The following is a 13549-nucleotide window of genomic DNA, read 5'->3' as shown; positions in this document are numbered from 1 at the left end:
GCTCAGTGGTTAACGAATCTGACTAGGAACCATGAGGTTGCGGGTTCGATGAGAGGGTTAGAGATCCGGCATTGCTGTGATCTGTGGTGTAGGCTGCAGACGTGGCTCAGATCCTACATTGCTGTGGCTCTGGCATAGGTCGGCGGCTACAGCTCCGATTAGACCCTTCGTCTGGGAACCTCCATATGCCTCGGGTGTGGCCCTAGAAAAGACACAAAAAAGAAAAAGATACAGATGTTGCGCCAGATCACTTTTGTTTTGTGTTTTTGGCCACTTTGCAGCACATGGAGTTCCCACACCAGCGATCAGATCCGAGCCAGTTTCAGCCAACATCACACCGGCAGCAATGCTAGAACCTTTAACCTGCTGTGCCAAGCCTGTGTCCTGGTGCTGCAGAGACAGCGCCCACCCCATTGCGCCCCAGCAGGAACTTGTCTGCCCCTCTCTGGCAGGGATCTGGCTGTTAATTCTGACCCAATCAGCCCATTCCCCAGTCTAGGACCCATGCTGAGTGGTGGTTACGCAGGCTTGCTGACCCTAGACACCTGCAGCGACTTAATTCGTGCTAGAAAATGACATTTTTAGTTTAATAATCTTGAAATGATAGACATGACCCGGTTTGCTCCCTCTGGTCCTGAGGCTTATAGATAAGTGGTGGGCTGCTGCTATGGTCTGGTAATACAGGTGTGACCAGGAGGAACTATTTAGTTTCGTATAAATAGGTCTTCAAATTGCACTGGAGAACTTGAGTTATGTGGGTTTTGATTTTCAAAAATCTGACTATAGAAGCAATTTATGTTCATTGCAAAACATTGGGGAAAAGTCATATGTAGTTTTATCGAGTAAAAGCGCTCTGAAATTACGACACAAAGATGTGTTCACCTTCCCCCTCTTTTTTGGGCGGATTTTGTGACCTCAACTTGGCCTGGACTCCCTTGCAGGGGATACAGTATGCAAAAGAACCTATTAGCATCTTTGGGGCTCTTCACTGCAGGTCAGGCACTCCCAGGACAATGCTCAGCGCTCTAGAAAAGTCTCCTTGGAATAACCCAGAGGTGCTTTGCAATTGCAGGCTGGGGCAGCAGAGGCCTGACGGCTTCTTGCTCCCCGTTTTGCGCACCCTAGCCTGGCCAGGAAGGCTCCTTTACGAGAAAACCGCCTCCAGTTTCCTCTCGAAGTTGATCTGAGAAAGCGCGACCAGGCCACCGCCTCCCGCAGGCCTCTCCGCCCACGCAGGCATCTGGGTCTCAGGTGCGGCCTCGTCGCCTCCTGGGCGCGCCCCAGGCCCGCGGATGGGGTAACGACGCGAACAAACACGCGCAGGGCGAGGCTGACCCTGGTGGCTGCCCAGCCCCGCGCCCGTGCCTCTCAACGGCCGCCGAACCTTCTGGAAGCGGCGCCCCGCCGCGGCCCCACAGCCGCCGCCAGAACCGGACGCCCAGGGAGCCGACGCGGGCCGGGGGGCGGGGCGGAGGCGAGCGCGCGGGGCGGGCCTTCGCAGGAGTCTGTGTTCGATTCGCGGTCGGCGCGCAGGCCCCGCCTCCCTGGCACCATGGCCCCGCCTCTCCCCTCCCCCTCCATGGCGCCACCCGGGCTCATTCATTTCGCCCCGGGCCTGCCAGACACCTGCGTTCTCCCTCGGCCGCCCGCCTCCGCTGCTGCCGCTGCCGCCGCCGCCGCCGCCGCAGCCAGCATGTCGGGCCCCACCGCGGATACCCCGTCCGCCATCCAGATCTGCCGGTAAGCGTGGCGTGCGGCGGCAGGCGGCCAGGATTCCGAGTCGCCGCCCGGGCCTGGCCGACCCTGTGCGCCCTCCCCTCCTCAGTCCCCGCCCCCGCCGGGCCGGTTACCTCCGGACTCCGCCCGCCCGCCGCGGCTGGGATGCGCCTCCGGCGCCGCAGAGCCGGCAGCCTCACCGCGTCTCTCTGCCGGCCTCCGGCGCATCTCCGGTCACGCAGGCCGTTTGCATGAGGAAGCGGTGCGGAGCCCTTCCCCTGGGCGGGGGTCGGAGCGCATCCCCCCTCTGCCCAGCCCAGCCCAGCCCTGCCCCGCCCGGTGCCCGAACGCGCCGAAGCCCCAGCCCAGGTCCCAGTGAGCCCCCTAATTCGAGGTCGTGATCCGGGCGGTGGTGCAAAGCCAACCGGATATCCCGACCTGTGCGGCGCAAGTAACCCGCTGGCTGGGCGGCGGCCGGAGCCCATCGGTGGGCGCCCGAGTGGGCGGGGGCTGCAGATATGCAGTCCCTCCTGTCCGCTGCCACGGTTTGGGGCGGGGCGGGGGGAGCAGGCTGTTAACAGCAAGAACAGGAAATGCCCTTCCTCTGTAACACTGCACTGCTAGGAGGGGAGGATGGTCGTTGAGCCCGGAAGCATCTTACACAATGGGGGCAAAGGCTTGTTCTTGTTGGGGGACCAGCCCTGCCTTTCTCCACCGGCACCGGCAGATCGAGGGCCTGGAGGACGCGCGGGAGATCGCGAGCCGGCTCATTTCCGACAGGAGCGGGAGGGCAGCCTCAAGGTTACTCTCCATTCCCTGGGACCGAGTGGAAGCAGGCACGGTGGCATTTGAGCTAAGGAGGGGCGAGGAAGCTAGGAAGGCCGAATGGTGGCTGGGGCCTGCCACGGGGCCTGTGCTGCTTGATGCCTCGGCGGAGAGTGACAGCGGCTTCCTGTTTGAGGGCCAGTCCTTCAGATTTGGAGATTGGGCATCACACTGACCTTGGGTCCAAGCCAGATTAGTTTCCTGTGAATGCCGGCATCTCTTTAGAAGAGGCAAAGGCTGGGCATACACTATGGTATCAAGGGGGTGCCCTGAATCCTGACCTCAAGGGCAGTTTTGATCTTTCTAGGGAGAGGAATTCTCTGGGGAGGGGGGGGTCTTTCACCACTGATTTGTTATTGGCTGTCTTGGCCCCACCCACTCCAAGTTCCAGGGGCAAAAATAATAGAAGTGGCTGATCCTGGGAGACAGAAGGGCCTGGAGTCTAGGCCTAAGATCCGTCTCTGCTGCGTATTGGCCAGGTGAACTTGGAGTTCATCTTTGCAAAGGGTTTTAACATCTCTCATGTTGCTCGGTTTGCCCAGCATCCCTGGGGAGGGAGGATGGCAGGAATCTCACCACTCTTGCTGTGGAAGAGGAGACAGGTCCTGGGAGACGCACTGCCTCCATAAGGTCATCCAGCCACAGGAGCGGGAGGGGCGGCTGCTGATAGGTCCTCTCTCTCCGGAGCTGCGTTTTTTGCACTGTGCTCTCCCCCAAATGGAATACTGATTTCAGGGTACTCAGAAAGGCTTATTACTTCCTCAGGGTGATGACTAGCCAGTCCATATATGTGACCGTTTTAAAAATCAGCTTCCAACCTTACTAGACACACTTCCGCGTGTGTGCCCATGCTTCTTTTTGCTTCTTAGCCGTGGTACTTGCCTATCTCTCAGATACTCACAATGGCATATTGTCTCTGAATGGGGACACATGGACAGGGCACCTGGCTGAGGTCGGCCTCAGGTGCCCAACACAACTGCCAGAGGGCCTGCAGTCACCAGGGCTTGGCCTAGAGAAATCTCAGGACATGGGAGAGTGGATGTACCAGCATGGGAAGCTCTTTAAGGCCATCTGAGCCAATGGCCCATGTTGAAAGAGGAGCCTCCTGGCTTGGGGCAGCCAAGCCTATGAATTTAACAAGCTTCGCTGGAAGCCTCTAGGGCTGAAGTGCCAGGAGGGCCAACTCCAACGTGGAAGATTTGGTCCCCAGCTTAGGGGCTTCACAGTCTAGCGGGGAGAGGATGCCAGAACCCCTCACGTGGCATCCTCGTCTGTTAAGAGTGTCACGTGACCTCGGTTTGACGGTGTCGAAGGGATGGGCTTTCGAGGCTGGGGAGGGCAGTGGTTAGAGCCAGCTTGGGTGTGAATTTGGCCTCTGCCCCTTGGAAGCTGTCGACCTTCCTGGGCCCCACCCATTTTATCATGGGCTCTTCTGAGCGCTAAAGAAAGTATGTCTGGTGCCAGGCAGAGTGTCTGGCACCTTGTAAGTAAAGGGAAGCTCTTTTTGTCCGAAAAGTGGGACACAGGCTTAGGAAGCCAGGAGCCTACTTTCGAATCCCAGGGCTGCCCCTTGCAGGTGTGGGCTTTAGGCTGGATTCTTAAGCTTGCAGGGCCTCCGTCTCCTTGTCTGTGAAGTGGAGAAAATAACAGCGGCTGTTTCAGGGTGGCTCTGAGCATGAAAACCTCTGGCACAGTGCTGGGCAGTTGTTAACAGAAGGAACAGTTTACCCTGCAGAGCCCGACCTTTGGACAGCCAGGCCACTGCAGTGGGCCGTCCCGCTCGTCTTTGGAGCTAGCCCTGAAGATGCGGGCTCTGGGACAGCATTTAAAGACTCAGAGAAGCATTCTTCCTTTGGTTTTTTTGAGTCATGTTAAGTAGCATTTTGGTAGCACATTGCTTTTCCTCATTGGACTCAGAGTTCCAGAGTGTCATTCCTGGAATGACCCCTTGAGGCGCCCAGGCCAAGTCTGTTTACAGATTGGGGAACGTGCAGCTTGCAGAGGCTGAAGCCTAAGTCTAGGTTGGCCTGGGAGCGAAGGCAGCTTTGGGTGGTTCCTGTCGAGGGTTCTGCTCTGCTGGTTTTTCCACTTTTCTGGTTCAAGTTCACATTTAGTTGGGAGGCTCAATCTTGGCATCCACCTAGGCCCTAGGAGGAGCCCCTGGGCATGGGCTGAGATGAAGCGAAGGACATATCACATACCAGCTTATTGGAAAGTAGGACATCCACTGGACCGTTCCACAGTGATGGAGGCGCGTCTTCTCTGCTCTGTCCAGTATGCTAGCCACGAGCCACGCGTGGCCACTGAGTGCCTGAAATGAGGCCGGACATGGAGAAGCTGCATTTTTACTTGCATTCATTTATTTATTTTTTGTTTTTATTTTTTGCTTTGTAGGGCCACGGCATGGGGAAGTTACCAGGCTAGGTAGGGATCAAATCAGAGCCTCAGCTGCTGACCTACACTACAGCTCACGGCCATGCCAGATACTTAGCCCACTAGGCGAGGCCAGAGATTGAACCCGCATCCTCATGGATACTAGTCGGGTTGGTTACCACCGAGTCACAGCGGGGACTCCCTGCATTCATTTAAATTTATTTAAGTGTAAATGGGCTGGCCCCTGTGGTTGGTGTCTACTTTATGGGACAGTGAAGTCAGTAGAGGAATTTGGAAACCAGAATTCCAGGCTGGCCACTGAGGGGCAGGGTTTCCTAAGGGAAGCTTGGACATTCTCTGAGAACTGGAGTCAACTCTCTAACCATGGAGCTCGTGGAGAGGGACTGTGGTGTGGACCTGGCCCAGGGCAGGTAACCTGGAACCCTCTGTTCATAGGGATGTGAGACCTGCAGGGCGTTCTCTCGCTTGCTGTGCTTTCACGTGTAAATCAGCTCGCAGGTATCTTGAGAGCTCAGGGATGTTCATTGCTGGACCTTGAGTGTCCAGCCAAATGCCTGGCATCTAGCAGATGTGCCAGTCAAGGTAAGTGGGATCGGAGTTCCCATTTTGGCTCCACAGGTTGAGAACCCGACTAGTATCCATGAGGATTCGGGTTCCATCCCTGGCCCTGCCCAGTGGGTTTAAGGATCCTGCATTGCCATGAGCTGTGGTGTAGATCGCTTACACTCGGATCCTGCGTGGCTGTGGCTGTGGCTGTGGCTGGCACCTGTAGCTCCTATTCGACCCCCAGCCTGGGAACTTCCATATGCCTCAGGTGTGGCCCTAAAAAGACCAAAAAAAAAAAAAGATTTGTGGAGTGGATTTGAATTTTAGTTCATGCACACCTTGTTTTATTGCCTCACTTTTTCGCACTTTGAAGATACTTGCATTTTTTTTCCATATTGAAGATTTATGGCAACTTTGCATTGTCAGGTGGTGGTTAACACTTTATGGCAATAAAGTTTTAAATATTTTTTTTGGCCACACCTGAGGCATGTGGAAAGTCTTGGGCCAGAGGTCGAATCTGTGCCACAGCAGCACCCTGAGCTGCTGCAGGGACAATGCAAGGTCCTTAACCCACTGAGCCACATGGGAACTCCTAAAACTTTTTTAAGATTGAAGGATAGTGGCTGTACTGTATTATATGTTACAGGTAGGTAACAGTGGTTCATAATTTTTAAAGATTATTCCATTTATAGTTACTATAAAATATTGGCTATATTTCTATATACATCCTGTTGTAGATATAAAGTGTTTTTTATTTTATTTTTAAATTTAATTTTTTTGCTCTTTAGGGCCAGACCTGTAGCACGTAGCAGTGGAAGTTCCCAGGCCAGGGGGCGAATAGGTCAAATCAGAGCTACAGCTGCCGGCCTACTCCACAGCCACAGCAATGCCTGAGCCATGTCTGTGACCTACACCGCAGCTCATAGCAACGCCAGATCCTTGACCCAGGGATCAAACCTGCATCCTCATGGATACTATTCAGGTTCATTTCTGCTGTACCACAACAGGAACTCCCGTATATAAAGTATTTTTAGGAGTTCCCGTCGTGGCGCAGTGGTTAACGAATCCGACTAGGAACCATGAGGTTGCGGGTTCGGTCCCTGCCCTTGCTCAGTGGGTTGAGGATCCGGCGTTGCCGTGAGCTGTGGTGTAGGTTGCAGACGCGGCTCGGATCCCGAGTTGCTGTGGCTCTGGCGTAGGCCGGTGGCTACAGCTCCGATTCAATCCCTAGCCTGGGAACCTCCATATGCTGTGGGAGCGGCCCAACAAATAGCAACAACAACTACAACAACAACAACAAAAAGACAAAAGACAAAAAAAATAAAAAAATTAAAAAAAAATAAAGTATTTTTAAAAATTAAGGTATGTACATTTTTTTCTAGGCATAATGCTGTTGCACACTTAATAGTGTAACCCTGACTTTTTTTTTTAATGGTCTTTTTGTCTTTTTAGGACTGCACCTGTGGCATATGGAGGTTCCCAGGCTAGTGGTTGAATAGGAGCTGTGGCCACTGGCCTACATCACAGCCATGGCAACTTGGGATCTGAGCCGCGTTGGTGACTTACACCACAGCTCACGTCAACGCCTGATCCTTAACCCACTGAGCGAGGCCAGGGATTGAACCTGCATTCTCATGGATGCTAGTCAGGTTCGCTCACCCCTGAGCCACAACGGGAACTCCTATACCGGACTTTTATATGCACTGGGAAGCCAAAGCATTCATTTGCCTCACTTTATTGCAGTATTTGCTGCACTGGAACCAATGCAACATCTTCAGGATACACTTGTATAGAAGTTTTTTTCTTTGGGGCTTTGTCACGGAGTCTACAATGGAGTTAATGAAGACATAAACTCTGCGTCATGAGAAACCACATTCAGAGCTAGCATTCTGGGACATTCCATAAGACCATGCAAGGTGCTGGCTTTCTTCCTGCTGGGGTGTGGGGGCTGTCGGTGGAAATGCAGTCTTTGCAGCCCAGAGAGCCAGTGGTGGGCGAGGCTGTGCTCACAGTGTCCAGCCTCCCCCTGTACGTGGGCCAGTGGCCTGGCATTGCCCTCGACCTGGTGCCACAATTGACCGGTTCCTGGGTTTCAGTCACGCCAGGAGTTGCTTTCCCCCATGGGTGGGGCCTTTCCAGGTGGGGCCAGCCAGGGGTGACGGCACTGTTTGTCTCCTGCTCTACTTTCTCAGAGGTGTTTGGAGGAGGAGGGTTCCTTATGGTCACCTCACCCTCATCTGCCTGCATCTGAGTAACTGAGGAAGCGTGTTACAAATGCTGGTTTTCTTTCTTTTTTTTTTTTTTGGTCTTTTTAGGGCTGCAGCCACGGCATATGGAGGTTCCCAGGCTAGGAGTTAAATCAGAGCTGTAACCTCTGGCCTACGCCACAGTCACTGCAACACCAATCCTTAACCACTGAGCAAGGCCAGGGATCGAATCTGCGTCCTCATGGATGCTAGACAAATTTGTTTCCTCTGAGCCCTGATGGGAACTCCTGATTTTCTTTTTTTTTTAAGGCTGCATCTGGGGCATATGGAGATTCCCAGGCCAGGGGTCAAATCGGAGCTGCAGCTGCCAGCCTATGCCACAGCCACAACAACACCAGGATCCAAGCTGCATGGGTGACCTATACCACACCTTGCGGCAACGCCGGATCCCTAACCCACTGATCGAGGCCAGGGACCGAACCCACATCCTCACGGACACTCTGTCAGGTCCTTAGCCCGCTGAGCCACAATGGGAACTCCCCAAATGCTGATTTTCTGCATACAAATTGTACTTGAGTACAAGATCAACACAATGCAGATTTTAAAACATTCATGTGCTACTTGGGAAAATGAATAGTTCCTTGATAGTTAATGGCACGAAGGACTTTCTAGTTTTTTTTTTCAAGGTGAGATCATTGTATTGTAGTTGTGCTTTTTCAAAACAACCTCATTGTATAATGTACGTTTCATCAAATGCACCTGTTTCGAAGGTACAGGTCGCTGGGTTTGCTGAATGTGTGCACCTGTGTAGCAACTCTAACCACTGCGGCACAGAATGTGTAATGACTCTAACCCTTGTGCCACATGACATTTCCATCCTTCCAGGAAGTTCCTTCCTGCCCCTTTGCGGTTGGTTTCCTCCCAGCTCTGGACCCCAGCAAACAGGTCTACCTCTGTCACCATAGTTTTGCCCTTTCTAGAATTTCTCATAAATGGAATCATATACTCAGCACAGTGCTCATGAATTTCTAGTGTGTGCGTGTGCATGCGTGTGTGTGTGTGTATGAAAGATTCTTGCTCTTGTTGCCTAGTAGTTTTCGTTACATGTATGGCTAGTTTTCGTCAGACCGTGGACATTTGAGGTCTTTCCAGCTTTGGACAGTTATGAAGACAGTTCACAGATGCAGATTTCAAAATATTTGGGACACAGTTGGGGAAACTTACACACTCAGCAGATATTTAATGGTATTAAAGGGAGCTCCTTTCTGCTTGCTAGAATAGATACTGCCCAGTCCATGAGTTGATGAATAAAGCCAACTAGAAAAAAATTATATTAAGGAATCTGAATTATGTTTTTGGTGGGATAATTGTTCTGTGGTTCTGTTTTTATTTATTTATTGGCTGCACCTGTGGCATGTGGACGTTCCTGGGCCAGGGATCGAACCTGGACCGCAGTTGTGACCTGCACCACAGCTATAACAAGGCTGGATACTTATGCTACTGCACCACAAGGGAGCGTCCTTGTGGTTTTTTTTTTTTTTTTTTTTTTTTTTGGCTTTTTAGGGCGGGCGGCATGTGGAGGTTCCCAGGCTGGGGGTTAAACCAGAGCTGCAGCTACTGGCCTACACCACAGCCACAGCAATTCAGGATCCAAGCCTTGTCTGCAACTCACAGCAATGCCAGATCCTTAACCCACTGAACAAGGTCAGGGATCGAACCCACAACTTCATGGTTCCTAGTCGGATTCGTTAACCACTGAGCCATGACGGGAACTCCTGTGTTTTTGTTTTTAAATGGAGTCTTCGTGTTTTCGAGGGAATGCTGAGATATTTAGTGATACCAGGCTGTGCTATTAAGATTTGTTTAGGACTCACCTGGAGTTGGGTGTGGGTGCAGCTGAGGGGAAGCTGAGCTGATCCTTTGGAGTTACACACTAGGGCCCCAGGGCACTCATTCCCTTCTCTCTGCTCTGGTGGGCCGTTGTTGTTTTTCATAATAAAGAGTAAAAAGGCAGAGGAGTTCCTGTCGTGGCTCAGTGGTTAAAGAATCCGACTAGGAACCATGAGGTTGGGGGTTCGATCCCTGGTTTTGCTCAGTGGGTTAAGGATCCGGCGTTGCCATGAGCTGTGGTGTAGGTCGCAGACTTAGCTTGGATCTGGCGTTACTGTGGCTCTGGTGTAGGCCGGCAGCTACAGCTCTGAATGGACCCCAGCCTGGGAACCTCCATATGGTGTGGGAGTGGCCCAAGAAATGGCAAAAAGGCAAAAAGCCAAAAAAAAAAAGTAAAAATGCAGAGTTCCCTGGTGGCTCAGCAGGTTAAGGATCTGGCATTGTCACTGCTGTGGCTCTGGTTACAACTGTGGTGCAGGTTTGATCCACTTCTGCATAGTGCAGCCATAGCCAAAAAAAAAAAAAAAAAAAAAAAAAAAAAAAACCAAAGCAAAAAACCCAAACCCCAAAAGAATAAAAGGGGAAACAGGCTCCTGAGTCCTGGCTCCAGACCCGCTTCCCCAGCATCTTGGAGGTGGGGGCCCAGGAACCCGCATCTTCCCTAGCCCTCCCCTGGAGTCTGAGAGCCGCTGTCTGCTGACATGGGGATGGTGACCCAGTGCTGTGTGCTTGAGCTGCCTTACACCAGCCGCTGTCCCAGGACCCTTGCGCTAGTAGGCAACCTCCCAGCCCTCCTGACACCTGCTGTGTGAGAGGCCCTTCTGCCCCCCTCCCCATGGAGCCACTCCTGGCGGCCTGGTGGGGTCTGATTGGTGGCCCTGGAGATGGAATTTTGGTGGGCGGGGCTTTCCTCCAATCCCTGGGATGGCTGTGGCTGCTTCTTGCTTTCATCCCTCATTTGTCGTTGAGCCTTGCTTTGTGACTTCAGGCCTGGTCATTAATTCCTCATAGCCTATGAGGGCGGCGGAAGCTGCTGGGTGCGAGGGGGAGGGGCAGTCCCTGGAGGCGCCCGTGGAGCTGGAGACCTGTTCATTCTTGTGTGGAGCTGGATACCCGAGGAGGCTGCTGGATACCCGAGGAGGCTGCTGAGCCGCGGGCTGGGCTCCGAGTAGAGTGTCTGGCCTGTTTGCCGCAGGATGAGGCTGCTCTCCCGGGCCCTCCGCCTCTGGGAGCTGGGCACTCAGGCTGCCTCTAGGAGGCCGGTCAGTGCCCAGGAGTGTCTGCGGCCCCGGAGCCCCGGGACCAGATGCTGGCTTTCCACGCCGGCTGATGGACCCACGTCTTCTCTGCTGTTTCAACCCAGTGTCACCGCCAGGTAGGAGGATGGGGACGCGTCCGTGCCCACAGTGGTCCTCTGCCCTCAGTGGGGGCCAGCCTGTGAGGCAGACTGGACAGCCTGCTCCAGGCCTCCTGACTCAGGATCCTGGAAATGGTCTGGAGTGGAGAATGGGTGCTGGGTGTCCGGGGAGCTGCGTCCTGCCCGTGTTCAGCCTCAGGGGAAACCTGGAGGGTTTTTCCCCCCTGGGACCCCACTCGGCTTCTGGGAGGAGGAGGGCCTGAGGCGGGCAGGGGCATCCGAGCACCTGGCGGTTCCCTCCATAGCTGCTACCCATCGGGCCTGGGTCCTGGAGCCTGGTGGTCTGGTGCTGTCCCCAGGGTGGGGACTGGCTGTGATTTTTGGACCAGCAGGCTCGCGCCTGGTGTGATCGCCTCAGCCAGCAGTGAGCTTCGCAGGCCCCCTCTTGTGGAGCTTTATTGAGTGGAATTGCGTCCCTTTGCTTCCTCCAGGGAGTGAGCCCTTCAGTGGTTTCGGGCACCCAGGGCTGGGCAGCTGTCACCACTGTCAGCTTAGAACATTTTCACAACCTCACAATGAAACCCCTGTACCCTTTAGCCATTTCTCCCCGTCCCCCCAGCTTCCTTTCTCTATAGCTCTGCCTCTTCTGGGCATTTCATGGTAATGGAGCTGTGCCATGTGGTCCTTGTGTCTGGCTGCTTTCACTCAGCATCACGTTTCCAAGGTTCAGCCGTGCGTCACGCGTGTCAGCGCTTCCGCTGTGTGGATATGTCCCGCCCGGTTTCTCCATCAGTGCTTCTAGCTTTTTGGCTGTTATGCGTAATATTTCTATGAACATTCCTGCTCAAGGTTTTTGTGTGGACATATGTTTTTCTCTTGAATATACACTTGGCGTGGCATAATAAGAAATATGTATTTTGTTTTTGTCCCTGGGTCCTGGCACAGAGCCCTTAAAACCCTTGGGAAGACCTTGGACAGAGTATCTTCTGCGTGTTCATGGGAGGACTGGTGCCTGGGGGCCCTGAGATAGCTTCTGATGGCCTGATGGGAGAGGTGGAACTTTCAGCCCTGCCCAGACCTGGGGCTGGGGGAGAGGCCCTGGGGAGGGTATGTGACTTAATCACAGATTAATCTAATCAATCTTTATTAGTACTGGAACTTCACTTTCCTCTCTTTTTTTTTTTTGCTTTTTAGGGCTGTACCTGTGGCATACCGAAGTTCCTGAGCTAGGGGTTGAATCGGAGCTGTAGCTGCTGACCTACACCACAGCCACAACAACGCAGGATCCTTAACCCACTGGGTGAGGCCAGGGATTGAACTCACAGCCTCATGGATCCTAGTTGGGTTTGTAACCCACTGAGCCACAACGGGAACTCTCTGGAACCTCTCTCAAATTCCTAAACAGTGGAGTTTGGAGAGCTTCCAAGTTGCTGGTCACCTGGAGGGGGCAGGAGGGTGCTGGGTCTGGACAGGGGGTGTGGAGGCTCTGTACCACGACCCCCACCCCATCCGAATCCAGCCTTGCCCAGCGCGTCTCCTCCATGTGGCTGGTTCTGAGCTGTGTCCTTTATAAAAAGCCAGAAAACGGAACCTTGGGTCCTGGGTCCTGGCGGTTCTAGCAAATTGTCCAGCCTGAGGAGGGCTCAGACCTGCATCGAATTGTAGGCCACCCAGCTGGTGGCCAAGACGATTGGCTGGCATGAGGAAGAATCCCACCTGGTGGTAGAGGTGGCGTGAGTCAAAATGGCTCACCCTGGTGTGGAATTGCTGGTCACATGGTTCCCCTAACCTTTGGCGGAACTGCCAGGATGTTTTCCATCGTGGCTGGGCCGTTTGAGCCTCCCACCAGCAGCGTATAGGCTTGGCATCCTGCAGACACTGTTACCTGTGGTTTTGCTTCTGGCGGGTGTGCGGTGGCCCCTCACCGTGGTTCTGAGTTTCTCTGATGATTAATACATCCAGTACGTTTTCCAGGGGCACTGGCTGTTTGTACCCTTGGAGAATTGTCTATTCAGGTCCTATGCTTATTTTTCAGTTGTCTATTTATTTGTTTTTGTTTTTTTTGTTTGTGCCTGAGGGCAGAAGGCCCTGGTCCAGGGATCAGTCCCAAGCCACAGCAGTGACAATACAACAGGATCCTTAACCTATGATGTCATCGGGGATTTGTATTTCTTATTACCGAGCTGTAAGAGTTCCCTCTAAATTCCAGGAGTTCCCGCTGTGATGCAACAGGATTGGCAGCATCTCTGGGGTGCTGGGACGCAGGTTTGATCCTTAACACAGTGAATTAAGGATCTGGTGCTGCTGCAGCTGCAGCATAGGTCACAACTGTGGCTCAGATCTGATCCCTGGCCTGGGAACTCTGGGAAGGCCAAAAACATAATTCCAGATACAGATCCTTTCTCAGGTACATGATGTGCAAACATTTTTTTCCATTCATTGGGTTGTCTTTTCACTTTTTTTTTTTTTTTTTTTGTAGCCTAGGCAGACAGCAGCTTGCTGTGGAATTTTCAGGTCCCAGACCAGGGACTGCACCTGGGCTGCAGCAGTGAAAGCACTGAATCCTAACTGCTAGGGCACCAGGAAACTCCCTGTCTTTTCACTTTTGATGTTA

The 13549-nt window shown here is 53.3% G+C and overlaps 1 protein-coding gene across 2 annotated transcripts in view; it reads left to right on the top strand.

The window, feature by feature from the left end:
• The window catches only part of ACOT7 (acyl-CoA thioesterase 7), a 101670-nt gene continuing 89671 nt past the window's right edge, over window positions 1551-13549 (top strand). Inside the window, exon 1 of one of the 2 annotated variants that reach the window (XM_003127525.6) lies at window positions 1551-1740. In XM_003127525.6, coding sequence (XP_003127573.6) covers window positions 1553-1740 — 188 coding nt within the window. In that variant the 5' untranslated portion in view covers window positions 1551-1552. Of the gene's footprint in view, window positions 1741-2284; window positions 2518-13549 lie in introns of those variants that run through there. The other variant, XM_021095251.1, reaches the window with a different exon arrangement.

This window comes from Sus scrofa, chromosome 6 (genome assembly GCF_000003025.6).
Source record: "Sus scrofa isolate TJ Tabasco breed Duroc chromosome 6, Sscrofa11.1, whole genome shotgun sequence".
Classification (NCBI taxonomy): Eukaryota; Metazoa; Chordata; class Mammalia; order Artiodactyla; family Suidae; genus Sus; species Sus scrofa.
Note: the sequence above shows the minus strand (reverse complement) of the source record. Positions and strands in the feature narration are given on the sequence as shown.